This window comes from Equus quagga, chromosome 15 (assembly GCF_021613505.1).
Source record: "Equus quagga isolate Etosha38 chromosome 15, UCLA_HA_Equagga_1.0, whole genome shotgun sequence".
NCBI classification, from domain to species: Eukaryota; Metazoa; Chordata; class Mammalia; order Perissodactyla; family Equidae; genus Equus; species Equus quagga.
Genome location: NC_060281.1, coordinates 65,970,721 through 65,990,213, shown reverse-complemented (window position 1 = coordinate 65,990,213; position 19,493 = coordinate 65,970,721). Strand labels below are relative to the sequence as shown.

At 45.8% G+C, this 19,493-nt stretch overlaps 1 protein-coding gene across 1 annotated transcript in view; it reads right to left on the bottom strand.

Moving 5' to 3' along the window:
- Window positions 1–19,303, bottom strand: part of TMEM132D (transmembrane protein 132D) — a 595,229-nt gene extending 575,926 nt beyond the window's left edge. Inside the window, exon 1 of the mRNA XM_046638733.1 lies at window positions 19,020–19,303. Within this exon, the coding sequence (XP_046494689.1) occupies window positions 19,020–19,098 (79 nt within the window). The 5' untranslated portion in view covers window positions 19,099–19,303. The remainder of the gene's footprint in view (window positions 1–19,019) is intronic.
- Between the last annotated feature and the right edge of the window lie 190 nt (window positions 19,304–19,493).

Below are 19,493 nucleotides of genomic sequence, written 5' to 3'. Positions count from 1 at the left end.
GGGAACAATACTTCCATAAATTTGACAATGTAGATAAAATGGACCAATTCATCAAAAAACACAAACTACCAAAACTCACTCAATATAAAACAGATAATTTGAATAATCCTAAAACTATTAAATTTAATTTGTAATTTAAAAGCTTCTGAAAAAGATCTTCAGACCCAGATGGTTTCATCAGACGATTTAAACCAAACGTTTAAAGAAGTGCTAGCAGTGAACTTATACAATTTATTCCAGGAAACAGAACAGGAGGGAACACTCCATACTTCACTTTATGAAGCTAGTGTTACCCAACACCAAAACTAGACAAAGACAGGATATAAAAGAAAACTAGGGGCCAGCCCCGTGGCCGAGTGGTTAAGTCTGCGCACTCCGCATCAGCGGCCCAGGGTTTCACTGGTTCAGATCCTGGGTGCGGACATGGCACCGCTCACCAAGCCACGCTGAGGAGGCATCCCACACGCCACAACTAGAAGGACCCACAACTAGAATATACAACTATGTACTGCAGGGCACTGGGGAGAAGAAGAAAAAAAAAAAGATTGGCAACAGATGTTAGCTCAGGTGCCAATCTTTAAAAGAAAAAAAAAGAAAACTACAGAAAATTGTTTAGACATAAAAACCCTCAACAAAATATTAGCAAATGAAATACAGCAACATATAAAAAAATTACATCATGACTAAGTTGGGCTTGTACAAGGAATACAAAGTGATTCAATATTTGAAAATCAATGTAATCCACGATATCAACAGACTACCTAAGAAAAATCACGTGATCATGGCAATTGATGCAACTAAAGGATTGAACATAGTTCACCATCCATTTATGATAAAACCTCTCAACAAATTACGAATACAGCAGAACTTCCTCATCTTCATAAAAAGCACCTACCAGAAACCTACAAATTATAGTTAATGGTGTAAGACCGAATGTCTTTCTGCTAAGACTGGGAACAGGCAAAGATGGGAGCTCTCACCACGCTTCCTCAACATCATCCTGCGGGTTCTAGCCAGTGCAGAGGGAGCGGAGAAAAAAGGCATAGAGATTGAGAAGCAGGCAGTAAAACTATATTTACGAATGACATGAACATCCACGTAAAATATTCCCAAGAGTCTACCCCCCAAAAAATAGTTACTAAAACAAGTAAGTGAGTTTAGGATACAAAGTTGATATAGAAAAATCAATTGCATTTCTATATAATTGCAATAAAGGTCATAAATACAAATTTTTAAAAGAATATTATCCACAATAGCACCCAAAAACCTAGGACTTTTGGTTATAAATCTAAAACTTATGTGTAGCATCTGTATGCTGAAAATGATAAAACAGCGATGACAAAAATCAAAGAAAGCCTCAACAAACTGTCGGATGTACCATGTTCATTGATAAGAGTGCTCGTCATAATTAGGATGGCAGTTCCCATTACTACAAAGGTGTATATTCTACAAATTCAGTGTAATGTCAATCAAAATCCCAGCAGGATCCTTTTTTTAGAAATTGACAAGTGAGTTCCAAAATTTATATTGCAAATCAATAAACTAGAACAGCCAAAACATTTCTGAAAAAGAAGAAGGTGGGAGGATTTGCATTACCTGATTTCAAGACTTATAAAGAACAGTAATCAGGACAGAGTGGTACTGGTGAAAGGACAGATACATAAATCAAGGGGACAGAATAGAAAGGCTATCCACCCTCTACAGTGAAAAATATAAAGCCAATTTAAGAAAGAAATAACAGCTTTTAAAAATAAATTATGCTGGAACAATTGGGCATTCATATGCAAAACACTGAGACTTGAACCATTTATTGCACTATACACAAAAATTAACCCAAAATGGATCATAGACCTCAATGTAAAACCTAAGACTATTAAACATCTAGAAGAACACATAAGAGAAAAGCTTTGTGACCTTTCATTTGGCAAAGATTTCTAAGATATGGCAATAAACGCAATTCCATAAGAGAAAAAAAAGGTAAACTGGACTTTACCAAAATAGAGCAGTGTGTTCTGCTAAAGACCTGTTATAGGAAAGAAACGACACACTAAAGATGGAGAAAAATATTTCCAAATCAGATCTATGATAAAAGTCTTGTATACAAGGTATAAAAATGATTCTCAAAACTGAATAAGACAACCCAAATTAATTGCCTATTTTTAAACAGCAAAGTGTCTGAACAGACACTTTACCAAAGAAGATATACAGATGGCAAACAAGCAATAACTGCTCAACATCATCAGTAATTAAAGAAATGCAAATTGAAACTACCCCGAGATACCATTACACATATATTAGAACGGCTAAAATAAAATTACAACGTGACGACATCAAGTGTTGGCAAGGATGTAGAAGGGCTGGAACGTTACACATTGCTGGTTCAAATGCCAAATGGTCCACTCATTTTGCAAAACAGTTTGGCGGTTTCTTATCATGTTAAACATGCACTTACCACATGACCCAGCAATCCTGTCCCCAGGTATGTACCCACAAAAAAATGAAAACGCACATTCACACCAAAACTTGTACACATAAGCTTACAGTGGCTCTATTCATAATAGCGAAAACCGTCAGCAACTCCAGTGTCTTTCATCTAGCGAGTGGATAAACAAACCCTAGTACAGCCACACCACGGCACACTACTCCACAATAAAAAGAAAAGAGCTCCTGCCATATCCAACATCCTGGGAGAATGTTAGACGCACTATGCTAAGTGAAAGAAGCCTAACTCAAAACGCGACAGAGTGTGCGAGAACATTCGGGAAAAGGCAGAACCACAGGAACAGGAAACCCATCAGCGTCTGCCAGGGCATGAGGGTAGAGGGAGGGACCAGCTATGAAGGAATAAGAGAAAACTTTTGGGAGTGATGGAAATGTTCCATATCTTGATTGTGTCAGAGGTTACAAGACTACATGCATTGCCAAAATTCATAGAACTATACAATAAAAAGGTGCCTTGGACTCCATGCAATTTTATCCCAAGTAACCTGACACCCAGGACCAAAGTAATACCTTCTCAAACGATTCTGCTGTGCAGCTGGGGTTCGGAATCTCTGCCTTCACTCTTCTCCACACAGCTGCCCTCCTTTGTTTCGTGGTTATCAGCCTTGATTTCACATCAGAATCACTTGGGCGAGCTTTCAAAGCAGCGCCTGGGTCTGACCCCAGGATATTCTGATTTTCTTGGTCTACAGTGTCGCTTGGGCAATAAAAGGTTGCAGAGCTTCACAGGTGATTCTGATGTGTAATCTAGGCTGAGAACTCCTACCCCAAAGACAATGGTCTTCCAAGAATATTGTTCCTGCAACTCCCAACAGAAAACTTGTAAAACTGTGTACCCACTTGCACATTTAAACAATGATAGCTAATATTTTTCATCAGAGTTTCAAGACTTGCTAAGGATAAAGTTTCTAGTGTATTGTAAATCTTGACATTTAAAATTAAACTGTTACATCATTCTTTTAAATGCATCCATTGGCATATAAATAACAGAATGAGTTGACACCCACCACCATCCACTTATAAAATCCACAAAAAAAACTCTTCATTAATAATCAGAAATGTTACATTGTTCCTTTTCCTCCTAAACTCACACTTCCATTCCAGTTCGCTCACAGAATTTTATCCTAATGCAATACACTTGAAAATAACGTATCCATCACCTTAGTATACCTTCTACAGCAAAAATATATGCGTGTATATTGAACTTACATTTTTCGTTTCTCCTCACTGTGAGATTCTCAATATTAAAAATGTCTTTGAGGGGGCCGGCCCGGTGGCACAGCAGTTAAGTGCGCATGTTCCGGTTCTTGGTGGCCCAGGGTTCACCGGTTCGGATCCCGGGCGTGGACATGGTACTGCTTGTCAAGCCATGCTGTGGCAGGCGTCCCACATATAAAGTAGAGGAAGATGGGCACAGACGTTAGCTCAGGGCCAGTCTTCCTCAGCAAAAAGAGGAGGACTGGCAGTAGTTAGCTCAGGGCTAATCTTCCTCAAAAAACAAAAAAGTCTTTGAGTTGGCATTATTACAATTAAGACTGCTGCACAATTAAAACAACATAAAGATATTACACATCTTAAATATTCTTTTAAACAAAAAGTAGATATCTTCTTGTAAATGACCTCTTCATGAGCTATGGGTGGCAGAGTTAACGATGCCTGGACTAAAGGAGCTGTCAGATTGTACTTTTGGGGACCGAGGAGGTTTTCACACCTGGGGAAATGAATCCTAATAAGACCCTAGACGGATGAGAGGGACCTCTATCCTAAAATCAAAGAAGTCGTGTGTGTGTGTGTGTGTGTGTGAGATACACAGAGAGAAAAGAGAGAAAGAAGACGAACAAAGTAGTTGTCAGTTAATTTAGAGAGATCGAGTTTCAGAGCGCATACGTACAGAAGTTGGGGATTTGTAAACACTCCCTTTAAAGCATCTCTATTCACAGACCCTCTGAAGGTCTCTGAATTACTCCTCCCTTCATACATTCTGGCTTCAAGGGCACTGCTCCAAATAAAAAAATAACATAAACACAAAGCATTAAACAAAATCCAGCAGACCATCGAAATTAAGCGTAAATATTACACAAAAGGAATTGCAAATTCATCCAGGGCGCAGGAAGATCACATAACGAGTGAAGTGCTTCGGATTCAGGAAACAAGGGCCCTCTTGTCTACATTTTATTTCCCTACTTTTGAGAGAGACCCGAGTACAGAGAAGTAGTTTCTCCTGCGAGAGACATGGCAGTTCACTCCACTGATAAGGGTAACTAGAAAAAAAACGTGTTGGACTGACAGTGGGCCCCGTGCGGACAGCACGCCCCGCCCTAGCCGGTGGTGGCAGCAGCTGCTCGGCTGGAGCCACGGACGACACGCAGACGTTATCAGCACAGCTCACCATTCAAGAGAAAATCATGAAAATCCCCTGGACGCAAACTATGGACAAGACGTGCATTGTGGAAGCCACACAGAACATATTTGCAGGCCGCAGTCTACCCCATGACCTGTCAATCAAAAACCACACCTCTCACATCTAAGTACAGAAGAAAACCAGGCGTCCACATACATCTTTCCTCTCTCCCTGTTGAAGGCATGTTGCACCATATTGCTTTATCTGTCTCACATCCTCTGGGTTCACGAGACCTGCTTTTACATTTAAATTGGAAAAGAATAGCAATAACGCCCCTTTCTTACCAAAAATCTCTTCACCACATCCAAAACGATTCTGGGAAAAGCACTTTAGGGTAGTAAAAATGTGACATTTGGCCCAAATGCACACTGCAAGCTTTTGTCCTTTCCAAAGTTCAACTAGTAGGCTATCTATAAGACCAGAATATCCTGGAAATGGCTTTTCCACACTGTTTTAAGGTTACATTTCTCTGAAGCACAGGCAAAATCCAACTCCCAAACGTGTACTCCCTAACTAGGGAAATCGAGCGAAACACTCACTTTCCTGGAACCAGATACACAGAACTCAGAGGGACAAGGCAGGCGCGCTGGATGCCGCTCTGCACGGTGCTGCCTCAAAATCACTGTCTCCCCTCCTACTGCCAACACTGTGCCCCTGAAAATGCAAATGATATTGTTTGAGCTGTTTCTCTCCCTTTCAATGGAATTCTCAGTGGTTCCACTGATCTCACATTTCAAAATACTGAATGCGTGTAAAACAGGCAATTGTGTGTTTTGATGCTGCACATAATGCAAATATTTATTCACAACAGTCATTTCCACTGTGTATAGTTTTTACATCTAATTAAGGACTCTGTAAAAATTACAATCATTGAAAACAAAAGCGTACATTACATTTAAACAAACATTCAAAGGAAAGAGTAACTTCTCCAAGAGGGTACAAGTCTGTACCGAGAGCTGTCGTCTGGGCAGGCATACAAAATCCCCTTTAAGGTTAAACATTAGAGAAATGTGAATATTTTCACGTTAGGCTTAAAATTACACCGACACTGAGAGCGGAACTGCCTTTTTGTCGCCTGCCCAGCGTCCATCACCCTCTTCTGGGTAAGAGGATTCCACACATCGCCCTCTCTTCGCTTTCATATCAGGTGTGTTGGCTGGGTTCCCACTCCAGGCTCCAAAGGACGAGTTTCTTGCATGAGCCTGAGTCAAGCGGCGTGCGCCTATCCATCCTCCTGGGCACAGCGACTGACGCAGGGAGACTCATGGACAAGGCAGCCTAAACAAGGCAGGGCCGAAACTTTGATGGCCCTGTTAAGAGAAACACTTTGTCTTTTTACTGAATTTAGGGTAAGAAGACGTAACTCTGAGCTGGGGAAGCATCTTGCCTACACATGGGACAGTGTGTGTAAGAACAGAACCAATACAGTTAAAGATGAGCAAAGCGACTCTAGGTCCTTTTGGCATCATGTGAGCACCTCCATCAAGCCTTGCCTAATACCAGTGTTGCCCCCAGAATTTCAGTTCTGTGAACCAATATGTTTCCTTTTCCTTGTTGGCAGAGACTATTAATGTTTACCAAATTCATGACTGGTCCTCTACATTTCCCGGTCCTCCCAAAGGTTAGATGGAGACCATGTTTCTAAGTGCTGGTCAATGGGATGTGCGCACTAGAAATTAAGCCTTTTCCAAATCTAGACCTTAGATGCATGCCACACAATCCCCTAGCCTTCTCTCCCGCACTGTGATGACCTCGGAGGCCACGTGTTCCAAACGGCATAACTACAAGGTGGAACGGGGTCCGAGTGGATTCTAAGTGACAAGAAACACGCCTTTCTCAGATGAAGCCACTGAGACACAGGCGTTTCCTTATGACCACAGCCTAGCTGGCCTGTCCTCACCAAAGCATCCCTTTGGCAATTTTAGAGTTTTGTTTTGTACCTGCAACCAAAATTTGCCTAAATACTCGTCACTAGAAAGTGTTTCCTTAAATAAAACTCAAGTGGAACTCTTCCATTTGGCCATGGCTTCTCGGCGATTCTCTCATACTTTGCTTCGTATTCCAAAGAGGGATGCATACAGCTGAAGGCCGGCTTTCATCTCTTCCTTTACAGCATCTGTTAAATGCTGACGGATGACAGTAATCCAGAGGCTTTGGGATGACAAAACGGAAGCGTTCCTCCTCCTGAGGGCCTCCAGTTCAAAGAAACTCAAGGAATACTTCCAAATCCTAGAAGAGGGAGGGACCGCCTAGAAAAATCAAAGTCCAATCAGCCATAGATGGCGTTCTTATTGACCAACATGGTGACAGGGGAGGTGGTAAACACACAGGAGGGGTCCCTGCTTCCTTCCTACAGGCCCCCAGTAAGAGAACACTAATATGGATGAGATATACTAACATGGCTTTTTGCAATGTCAATAGGGTCAAAAATCAATTTAACAAGATGAGAATTTCTGTAGATACTGAAGACTGGCACATTTAACACCAATTCCAGTTCCTTTCTGGTGTGCCTTCCTGCATGGGAGAGGCTAGAGTCCTATTAACCAGACTGGCAGGAATCTCTTGATGCCAGGGTCCAGGTCCGCCTTAGCTGCTGTTGAACAGAGGCATCCATCTGAAACTTGGAGCAAGGCTACGAGCAACGCGAGGCAGCACCAGGCATGAGATGAGTGCTTCCTGCAGAGACGCAGACGAGCGGTCAGTCGGTTGGGGCAGCCCAGCAGGTCTGCGCATCCAGACCCTTGTCCCATAGGCACTGACAGGAAGGCGATGGTGATGGCGGATCTGGACCAGAACAGGAGCACACTGTGACGGGCTGCTGTCGTTCCCCCCACGAGCCTGTGTCCCTGGTGCACACGGTGGACCTGCACACCACCCCACAGGACCCCGTAACTCCCCTTCTGCCAGAGCGGATTCTGATGTCAGCAACTAAGAACGTCGGCCAGCACAGAACAAGCAGAGTCCACAGCAAAGAGATTCTACGGAGTTCTCACGGGGAAATCAAGGATGCCGGTGTCCTTCCCTCCTCCACGTAAGCAAAGAATTTCTTCACACCTGCATCACGCTGCTCACCAGAGTCAGAAGAACTGCTCACGGCTCAGCCTCCCCGGCCGAGCTGTAGTCTCGCGAGGGCAGAGTTGATTTCATACTCATTCTGTATCCTGAGCCTGCCTCACCGTGTATATAACTTACTGTCAGATAACAGAAAGTAGACATATTGGTCTCTGTCCCGGGTTCCTGGCACAGAGCTCCTCAAACCCTTGTAAATCCCTAAGTGATAAGAACACTAGAGTGTCTTTTGTTCTAATGAGGCGACTCTGGGTGGGCTCCAGGATGGGGCTGGTCACCGTGATGGGCAGCTTGGAATCTTCAGCCCCTCCTTCTCCAAGGAGGGGAGAGAGGCGGGAAATGGAGCTGATGATTGATCACACCTACATGATAAAGCTTCCATAAGCTCTCAATAGTACGGAGTTTAGAGAGATTCCATGTTGGTGAACGAGTGGAGGTGCTGGGAGGGTGGCACACCCGAGACAGGGCACAGAAGCTCATGTCCCTTCCCACAGACCCTGCCCTGCACATCTCTTCCATCTGATGTTCACCTGATTTTTTTTTTAGCATATCCTTTAATAAACGTAAATGTAAGTAAGTGTTTCCCTGAGTTCTGTGAGCCACTCTAGCAAATTAATCGAACCCAAGGAGGGGGTCATTGGAATCTCCCATCTATAGCCGGTTGGCCAGAAGCACAGGTGACAACCAGGACTTGCAACTGGCGTCTGAAGTGGGGGTGGGAGGGGCAGTCTGTGGACTGAGCTCTTAACCCGCGGGATCTGACGCCATCTCCGGTAGAGAATGTCAGAACTGAGTTCAACTGCAGACACCCAGCTGGTGCCAGAGACGAAGTCCTTGTTTGTGGGGGAAAATCCACATGTTCGGTGACCAGAAGAGCCAGAAGTGTGTTGTGTGAGAGTAAAGAAGACTCACAGGGAAGAAACTCACAGATGGGAAGAGCTGGGTTCTTCCCCCACAGAAGGGGCAAGACTGCATTGTTTCCTTTACACTCGTCCTCAAAACATAATTGTTAGATAAACAGATGACAGCCCTTGGTGCCCAGTGCCCACGATATTCCCTGTTGCAGATTAAGTATTAGAACTAGGTGGCTCACGGGGCTGAACTGGAATATTTTATGCTGTATTTAGACAGCAGGGCCTCTCAATTCCTGCAGTCACAGAATCAAGGAACTCCAAATGGAAATATCCACCTGTTGTTTCGCTTCCGTTCCATCACGGTGATTCGCAAACGGCACGTCCTGGAGACTACTTCATCTTCCCAGCTCACTACATCGCGTCCTGCCCACTCCATTTTCACTGCGGTTTCTTTCTCCCTCACCACCTTGAAGCCACAGTCTCTTCATCTCCACCTCTGTTGACAGAGGTCCTCTGGCTGTGGCCCTCTTCACAAAGCAGGCCCTCGGAGTCCCTGCTGAAGCAATCCTGGACCATCCTTGCTGGCTACAGACTTCATCACCTCACCCACTCCACCCTTGGCCTGCAGGAGGCAAAGCATTGCAGGCACAGACCACACTCCAAGGAAAGCGGAGCCTCAGGGCATCTGGAGCCCAAAGGAGCAGTGACTGTCTCCAAGACACATCCTGAACAGTTCGGGGACAGCAAAGCACAGCAAATGCTGTGGGGTCAGCAGACACAGACACCTGCCGCCACTGAGCACATCAGAGTTCAACAAAGTGGAGGCGTTCATGCATTGCTATTCCCTGTGCACGTTTTTGCAAAAAAAAAACGTGCTCTCCTTCTGGAAAAGAACTTGACGGCAAAAGTCCCACCCATGCCCTCGAGGCCAGTAATTAAACAACTGTGACTCTATCTGAGAAAGTAACTCAAAGCAAAAAGTATGCACAAAGATAACTGTTTCCTTATAATAGTGGAAAACTATAAATTGTGTCATTGGTCATTGTCCAGAAAAAGCTGAAATGGTTAAGCAATGATACAGACATCAAAAATATATTCGTGATACATTTTTGAAACATGAGGAAATGCTTACATAAACATATGAACTCAACAAAGTCAAAAACAAATTATGTATACCATATACAGAGTGAACCCAACTGATTTAATAATTCGTAGAAAAGCAACTAGAATGAAATACACCCAAATGTGAAGCTGTCACCTTCGGGCACTGAGATTATTTATTTTTATCTCTCCCTCATTTCTAAATTAACTTGAAGTCACTTACAAAAAATAAATGCAATTGGAGGGAGGAAGCAGACAGGAAGCAGATACGAAGAAAGAACAAACGTACGAAAAAATTAAATAAAGCCGAGGATGAAGCTGATTCACAAGAAGCCTATCTTAAGTTCCTACACTTATAAATAGCACACTTGGTGTTGAGAGTCCTGGGACTTAGAGCAAAGACAGACATGTAGACATTCATTTAGGAAATTCATGTGCTCATAGGACAAAGTGTAAACGACTTCTCAGGATAAACACAGCTTTTTTTTCCCCTGGTACTAAGGCCCAAGAAATAGTTCTTAGAAAAGGAACTTAGGACAGGGACTGTGTTTTAATAGATAAAGCTCTTAAAACACCCCTCCACCCCGTCCCCCGTGTTAAGTTTGTCTTTGTAGGAACCCTAATCTTTCCATACACGTGGCTCTCCAGCTGGTCTCTGCCGGACCTCCCCAGCTGCCTGCCGCCCTAAGGGCAGTGTGGGGTGGGTCTTCCACTCATCTCACAAGTGAGATGGTTCTAACCCCAGGAGGTCTCTGGGTCGCATTGTGCCACGTGGCGTCCTCTCTAACCTTCTGTGCATCTGCTCCTCTCAAGTGCGCAGGAGCACCCATCTGCTTTTGCAGCCAGCCTCTGAGACGAATGTGCCCCTGGGGAGGGCTGGGACGGAGTCCTGGGACAAGATCCCGCAGACTGTGCTGGAGGTTGACATCGTGCCATCTGCCGCCGTCGAGCACGGTGATCTGCCGAGCACAATGCATCTCTCCATCATGTTGACGAGACTGCTGCAGTGAATGCAAATCTCAGTCCCTAACTTCAGTGAGCGAGAAATGCACCTTCCTTCATTTCCTGTAATGGAACTTCATTTCTATTTGGTTTCCCCATTTCATCCAGTAGCCAAACAACGGCTCTGTTGACAAACACTGCCTCCCCCTAGGCAGTAATTCCAGGGATCACATCTAAGTTCTGAAAGGTTCAAAGTGGTCACAAGGACCGGAAGGGTTCCTTTAACTACAGACTTTGCTACTTTTCCAAACAGCATCTGGTCTCCTGTGGTTAGTCCACGCAGACCGCAGCTCTGCCTCCACGGCCTTGCCCTCAAGGTCTCCTCAGGTCCATGTGCTCCCTCAGCCAAGTCTGCATCACCCCTGGATGACGAGGAAAACATCCTGCCACGCCCAGCACCTCTCTGGAGCCCCTGCCTGCTCATGGCACACAAGCACTGCTTCTGCATCTTCCCCTGGTGATCTGGAGCAGGTTCTCTTCATCTTTGAGTCTGCAAACGTATGTAGGGGATCTATCTTCTATCCCCCTAATTCACCATGTGCAGTGAGATGACACAGAGAGTCTCAAAGGCACTCTGGCACCTGCAGCAAAACGCTCCTCCCCTCGCCCCCAGTGAAAAATATTTACCTAGTGGAGAAGGGAGAGAGAGGCCAAGAAAACATACGCCTGTGGACATACGTTCTCCAAATATTTTCTCTTTTGCCAGACCTTCCCTCTTGAAATCAAAAGTCGGGAATCTGGCCGTTCTGTCCTGTGCTTGCTGCTGGAGCCAGAGGCAGTGGCTGTCCTGTTTTACCCGCCCAGAGAACAGAGACCGACTGGGTGACCAGGAACACGGCAGGTGGGAGGAACCGGGAAGAGGACGCCGCCAATGTCAGTTTTGATATCAAAATATGTTACTGTCACAATATCCTAAGAGATGGTCAAATACTGTTGAACATCAGCGAGCTATTTTGTAACTTGAGCAGCCCCCAACTACCATGTAGCTTTCCCGTCCAAAAACAGAAACAACAAAAATAGTGAACTCTGACTGCCATCTTCCTTACTTAGCGAAGCTGCCCAGTGAGTCTCCCATAACTTATTGTTTTTCACCTGAGCAAAATAACTTAATGCCACTAAAAGCTAAAACTCTTTTGACTGCCTGTCTTTCCAAATGCATGTCTGAATCTCCTGTCACTTATACACTTTACTTGAGAGACAGATGGATGTTTGAATCTTCTTTCTACTCTTTCAAATATGTTCTTTACCTTGGCTACCAACGTCCTGTCTGTTATGACAATATGCACCTGAATCTCTTTTTGAACATGTGTCACCACTTCGTGGGCTTCCTCCCCTATAGATTCTTACACATTTTCTGGAGGTGAGGGGATGTCTCGGGTGATACCTTCGTTTAAAAGGAACTCTTGAAACCAACATTCAAGAACAGAAGAGAAGATGACCCTGGCTTTGGGTGTCTTGGTGCTGCCTTTATTTCTTCCTACAAGCAGATTTTTTGAAATAAATGACAAAGTGATGTAAAAATATTTTGAGTCTCTGGTCTCATTTCATGACAAATCCACGCTGGCTTTGTGGGATCATCACTTCCTTCTGTGGCACCTCCACGATATTTTTGCCATACTTCATTCAAGCTTGTTGTCTGGCATCAAACATTATACTCACCAATCCAAATGTTCACAGAAGCCATCACTCTCCTTTTGAAAATAGGAATAATATTTATCTGCCTTCATTTTACATGCTCCTTCCTCATTCTTCACCGTTTCACTAAGGAGCCACCCACGCCTTCAGTTCTAGATGGAATCGAGGCCACGTGAGTCGGCCACTCCCCAGACCCTCAGTGTGAGTGAAGCAGACAGATCATGGGATCCCTGAGTCGCAGGTCAGTGAAGACAACTGCAAAGTCTTCAGCTCCTGGGCCCACGACACAACCACACACAGCTCACAACCTCAGTTCAACGCCTCGACTTCTTTGACAGTCCCGGAATTAAAATCTATATTTTAGTCCCTTTCAATTATCATTCCTGATGGCTGCTGGAAAAATTAATGCTGAGAAAATTAAAGAACATTCATTTACTCACTCATATGATAAATGCTGAGTGCCAACCATACACTAGGCTCTGAGCTAAACTCAAACGGACTCAACCTTCAGCAAGTCTGGCCCCATGTATAATTTTTGCCTGACAAACGTTTTTGTTTTTAGTTATCACATATAATCACAAGCAGAATGGACAGCGGCTAACGGTGGGGGCTAAGCACCAGAACTCAGACTCTGCCACTTGTTAGCTGGAAGATCCAGGACAAGCTACCTAACCTCTCTGAGCCTCCATTTCTGCACCCATACAGCGGGGTTAATAACAAAATCTACCCCAGTGGGTTTATCTGCAAATTCACAAAATCATTTTCATACATCACTCAGGGCAGCGCCTGACATGCAATAATTACTCAAAAACTTGGCTGTTGTTACTATTGACACAAGTATTTCCTGCAGCACTTTGAATCACTGGGAAGAAAAAACCCAGCATCAAACCATTTTCCTGTTGGGCAAAGGTTCTTTTGGCAATATCCTACAGTCTTAAGCATACTTAAAAATTTGTTGAGCTCTTGCAATGTCCAAAGTACTATACTAAGTACCGCACAGAAGTCACAGATAGACAGAAAAAGGCACAGCTTTTGCCCCTAAAGAACTTCAGATTTAGGAGAGAAGACAGGAAAAAGTTTTAGAATGTCGCCCCCGCAGAGGTTGACAAATGACACCCCAAAATATGTCCATGTCAGGGTCGGCCGGGTGTTGTAGTGGTTGGGTTCACGCACTCCACTTTGGGGGCACTGGGTTCACTGGTTCGGATCCCAGGCCTGGACCTACGCACCACTTATCAAGCCATGCTGTGGGAGGCATCCCATGTATAGAGTGGAGGAAGATGGGCACGGATGTTAGCTCAGGGCCAGTCTTCCTCTGCAAAAAAAGAAGGATCAGCAGCAGATGTTAGCTCAGGGCTAATCTTCCAAAAAAAAAAAAAAAAGCCATGTCCAAATCACTGAAACCTTTAAACACCACTTTATTTGGGAACAAAAGGGAGGAGGTCTTCGCAGATGTGATTAAAGTAAGCGGGTGGTGGTCTGCGTTGTTCTTGTGGGCCCTAAATGCAACCGCGTGGATGCTTCTAAGAGAGAGGTGGCAGGACACTGTACACACAGACACACAGGAGAGAAGGTGATGAGAGGGCGGAGCAGAGAGACAGGAAGACACGAGGCTAGAAGATGGCAGTGATGCTGCCGCAAGACAAGGACCATCGGTGGCCTGCAAAGCTGGAAGAGGCAGGACACGATTGATTCTCCTCACAGCCCCCTGCTGACAGCTTGATTTCAGCCCAGCGACCCTGATTTTGGACTTCTGGCCTCCAGAACTGTGCAAGAACAAACCTCGGTTGTTTTAGGCACCAAGTTTGTGGTAATCTGTTAGCGCAGCCCTAAGAAACGCATACACCCTCTGAGTAAAATCCATGCATGTCATCCCTCTGCTCCTCCACACAGCCTGTGAAAGGGTGACCAGGAGATTCGGCATCCACCGGGACGATTCTGAGACTGAAGGAGAGTGCTACTTCTAACCACTCGAGGACAACTTGGGTAAACCGAGGCTGATCCAGGTGAAGCAGGACGTGCCAGGGTTACCTCCACACCCTGCCCGACCACTGCCTGTGCGCACTTCCGTCCTCTGCCCTCACACAGGGCCACAGTCTCCACTGCTCTCCCCACCGCAGCCACACTGGCCTCCTGTGGTCCTCAGTATTTGTCTGCGCCCTCTGGCTTGTGTACTTCCCCTCCCTGTTAAGGCCAACCCATCCGTCAGATGAATAAAGGCCTGCCCAGTGCTCTAAGCCACGTGCCGATGTACCCGCATGCCGATATACCCGCCTGCTCTGTCCTGCCAGCACTCACAGTTGAAAGTTGACATTCCTTTGTATAATTAACGTTTTTCTCTATCTGCTCTATAAAGCGCCAGTTCTGTGAAGGCAGTAACCATATCTGTTTGGGTTTTTCTCACTACTGTATTCCTTGTGGCCAGCATGGTATGGGGTACACAGTTGGTGCCCACAAGGTGGTTATTGTTATAAAGTAGCAAAGGGAAGGGAGTGAAGGAAACTAGAAGAGGAAAAGAAGATGGGGTCGCTGAACATGGAACCGTGGAGGTTTGAGCTGACAGCTTAAAACCATGGAGCTATGGTTTGTGGCACTTTACAATCTAGAAGAATGACTGGCAGGACTCTTCCCTGGTCTGAGGACACTTCACTACCTTCCTAACCCTGTGTCCTCAGAACACTCGCAAATAGTTCCTGCAGAGTCCCACGTTCACTGAAAGCCTTCCATACTAAATTAATAGATGGATGGATGGATGGATGGATATGTGGGTAGGTGGACGGACGAACAGACGGACCAATGGATGGATGGATGGATGGATACATGGGGAGAGGAATACATGGATGGGTAAATACACGGATGGATGGATGGATGAACAGATGGATGGATACATGGATGGAGGGATGGATGGATGGATACATGGATGGATGAATACATGGGTAGATGGATACATGGACGGATGAATACATGGATGGATGGATACATGGATGGACGAATATGTGGGTGGATGGATGGATGAACAGATGGACGGATACATGGATGGATGGATGGGTGGATAAATGGGTGAATGGATGGATGGATAAATAAATTAGAAATATAGGATAATATAAGTTTCTGCAACAAGGTATATTTGGAGTTCTTGTTTCATTTTCCATTTTTTCTTGGCCTTCAGAACGGAACTAAGTTAAACAGATCTTCATACTTGGAATTCTACTCTTCTATGCATTCAAATATTTTTTAATAAAATAATACTTATTATTTCACTCTTTAATTGAGAAGAAAATGAAACTTAACAGTCTCCCCATTCCCTAGGCTTTTAATTTGACAGCATTTAAATGTAAGGAATAAAGCCTCTCTGTCTCTGTCTCTCTTTCTGTCTGTCTGTCTGTCTCTGTCTCTCTTTCACCCACACACACACTCCCTCTTGGATATTTCTTCCTCCCCTGAAAGCCTGGACAAGGTGTCACTGTCAACCAAAGCTCCTCGCAGACCAGGGCTGGGGGATGACATTTCCTAAATAAGAGGTAATACTCTGCCCGCAGGACGCCTCATTCCTGACCCGGGAGGGAAGCACTCTGCAGGAGGATGTCCTGAGACAGCCCTGCTGGAGACGCTCGCTGCTCTCAGCTGGACGCACGCCGAGTGCCTGGCCAGCACAGCCCTGAGACAGCGACCACATCGCTACAGCAGCTCCTCTCCCAGGATCCCAGGTCTCTCAGTCTTTGCTTTTCACCGTCATTTGCAAGAGAACACAACTCTGGAGGAGACAGTGAGGTCCTGACCAGCAGCCTCCACGTGGCAACCTTCTTGATTTTGTATTTAAAAATTGCCTGGCTCTCTGCCCATCTCCAGTCTCCTTGTTAATTTGTCTCCTCAGCCCCTTCCATACTCCTTCCATACTCCACCCCTCCCACGAAGTGAATAGCAATGTATTAAAACACACCTGCAACTGTGATCTACATCAAGTTTCCAGCGAAGACCAGACCCTGAACACAAGCTCTCTGGCCACTTGCTATAAGGCCATTCTCCAGGAAAGGTTGACAACGTTGCTGGTAAAACTATTTGTTTCACAGTATCATTCCCAGATCACAAGGAGTAGAAGTACAAGCAACGAAGTTTTATTTTTATTTGTTTTTCAAAAGATCTATACGAGGGTGGGTTTGCTCTGTGACCAATCGCTTCCTGCTCATGAAACTTAAACATACATAAGGTTCAAGGACATGAGCCTGGCATTCAAATGTGCAATTTTGTTCATTCAAGGATTCACATTTGGAAAGAACTAAGGCAAAACAGTACAAACAATAATATCCTGAAGCAGATATTTCCTAGTTGGTAATAATGTCCACTTTTCCATCAGCCCCAGACAAATTAGGCACTTTGGATTGTGTGTGTGTGTGTGTGTGTGCACATGTTTGCTTCCAATTAAAATCCTTTTAAATATGGTCCATATTGGACTTTAAGCTGGTTTAGAACTTCCAGGCAGTCAGAGAATCTTAGAGGGGAAAGTGATTTGAACACATTGGAAAGAGAACTGAACCATCCCTGCATTTAGAAATCAGGTCTGCAGCGTGAAATTTTCCACAACTTGATGGAATTAGGGGTGTTAAACTGTTTCTTGTTCTTGGTGCATCGTAAATAATCCGTGAATCGCCTGCCTGGGCCCCACATTGTGCTGACTGCTCTACGAAATCTTGACACACAATTGATTCACTTTTGAACAGTTTGGCTGAGTTACGTCTCTAAATTCAACAAGCAAAATATGTCACATGCTGGCTTATAGCATCATTTCACAAGCTGATGTTTGGCCATCTAGAAAAGAGACCGCCACATCAGAGAGTTCCTCATTTTAAGGACGTTTTCAGTCTTTCCACTTGAAAAAATTCAAAAGTATCAGGTGAAACACAGTTCTCTTCAACGCTGCTCAGTCTAAAGAAATCAGCAACAGAACTATGTACATAACAGAAGAAAGACAACAGTTAGGTCATATTTATAAAGCTATTCTGTTCCTTTCTTAATAAAACCCTGTTATTGCAGCATAAAAACAGAGAAGCCTATTCCTATCATAAAACCGAGTGACAACCAATAAAAAGCATGCCTTGTAGCGATCTGCAAGTCTGCCTGGCTGCTGTTGCTGTGGATTTGGGTTTTTTTAACCTCACGTCTGCCTGGGTTGGATTCATTGAATTCATCAACCTCTTCTTGGGTTTCTTGTGCACATTGTAAATCCCAGAGCCTCTGGTCGTCAGAATTGTTCTAATTCATAATTAGGGGACGTGAGCCCATTAGGACCCCACTTGAAAAGATGGCGGTGGGAGGGGTGACAGGATCCTCTTCCTCAATCATCCAGCACAAAACCCCAGCAAGTGAACTGTCTTATTCTATTACCAGATCCCAAGCCACGTAACCTCAGTGAAGAGCTCAGAGAACAGAAAATTCCTATAATTAAAAGGCTCTGTGCATGACAATTGGCTTTGAAGTTTCTGAAAGAGATCTCATCTTGAAAAATCCTCTCAAAAAAAAATCCATTTACAAAGACTTTTAGACACATTGGAGACCGCTAAGAATCTCCGCTTTCCTCCTGATATATTTCTATGCAGGAAAAAGGCGCAAGGGGAGAACCACACACAAATAAAGAGTCCCGATCAATAACGAAAAAGAATTGCTGGTACTTTCTACCATCTGCTGTGTGAATGTAACAATTTCTCTTCCAGTAATTAGTGTCCTGAGCTTCCAAACCTGCTGTTCCAGTGACAGACAGCAATGGTGACAGAAAGGAAAGGAGGCAATGGGGACTTCCTGGCCTTACAGCTTCAAGTCAGGGGCCTGCTGCCATAACTCAGGTGGCAAGTCAGGGTTTAAACTCCGGGTTCAACCTGCGTGGATGCTGTTGCAGGCAAGAGCCACAGAGCTCAAGAGGGGAGACCCCGGCAGGAAATCTCTAAATGGGCTGTGTTAGAGAAACTCGGGGCCGCTTCTTCCCAGCGACCCCCATGCCATATGGTGGGCAGCCTACAATCCTCCCATACAGAGGAGTGCTCCGGAATTATCTCCCAACAGGTCAGTGCCAGCAGGAAAAGTCCAGACGAAATTCCAGGACCCTTCCAGGTCATTTCAGTCCCCCTCCGCTGACATCTAGCTCAGCGCTCCCAGTGCCCAGCTCTCCTTTCGGGGGTCTCCACAGCCCCTAACTGGAAACGCTGTCGGGCTATTTTCCCTCCTGTCCCTTTGCAGTCTCACCTAGCGCCTCCCACCCCGGTGCTCCTGGGAGGCCCCTGCTGCAAAGAGGCAGCTGAGGACCTTGGCTGCCGGACGCGCGCGCGTGCACACGCGCACACACACACGCACTCCACACACCCACGCCCTCCCTCCCAGCCACCCCCAGCCACGCACACACTCCCACACACTCACTGCCAGCAAAGTTAGTCCCGGGGCCGGAGGTGGCGGCGGCGTCCCCTCACCTTTGGAGAACAGGGCGGCCAGGCTGATGAGCACAGGGGACCAGTGGTGCCACAGCGTCCCCATCTCAGACGAGCACATCCTGGAGACCGGAGCGCAGATCCTCTGCTCCCCGGCGCCGTCTGGGCGAAGAAGACACGGCCGCCAGGCCCCTGGCTGGCCGGAGCGCGGCTGGATGGCGACGGAACGGGCGGCTAGGGGCGCGAGCAGCCGCTGGGCCCTGCGCCCTCCTCCCGCCAGTCCATGGCCCGGCCGAGAGGCGACGGCCACGCGCCGCTCTGGAGTTGCCCTCCGGAGTCCAACGCGCGCGCAGGCAAACCCCACCTCTCTGTCACCCCCACCAGAATATTTTTATTTTAATCCACGCGGATTTGTTCCTTTCCTGTTGACCCGACGGAGGACTGGCCCCCAGGTGGCCCAAAAAGGGCGCGTCCGGGAGCGCGCGGGCGCGGTGGGCGCCGGGTGGGCTAGCGGGC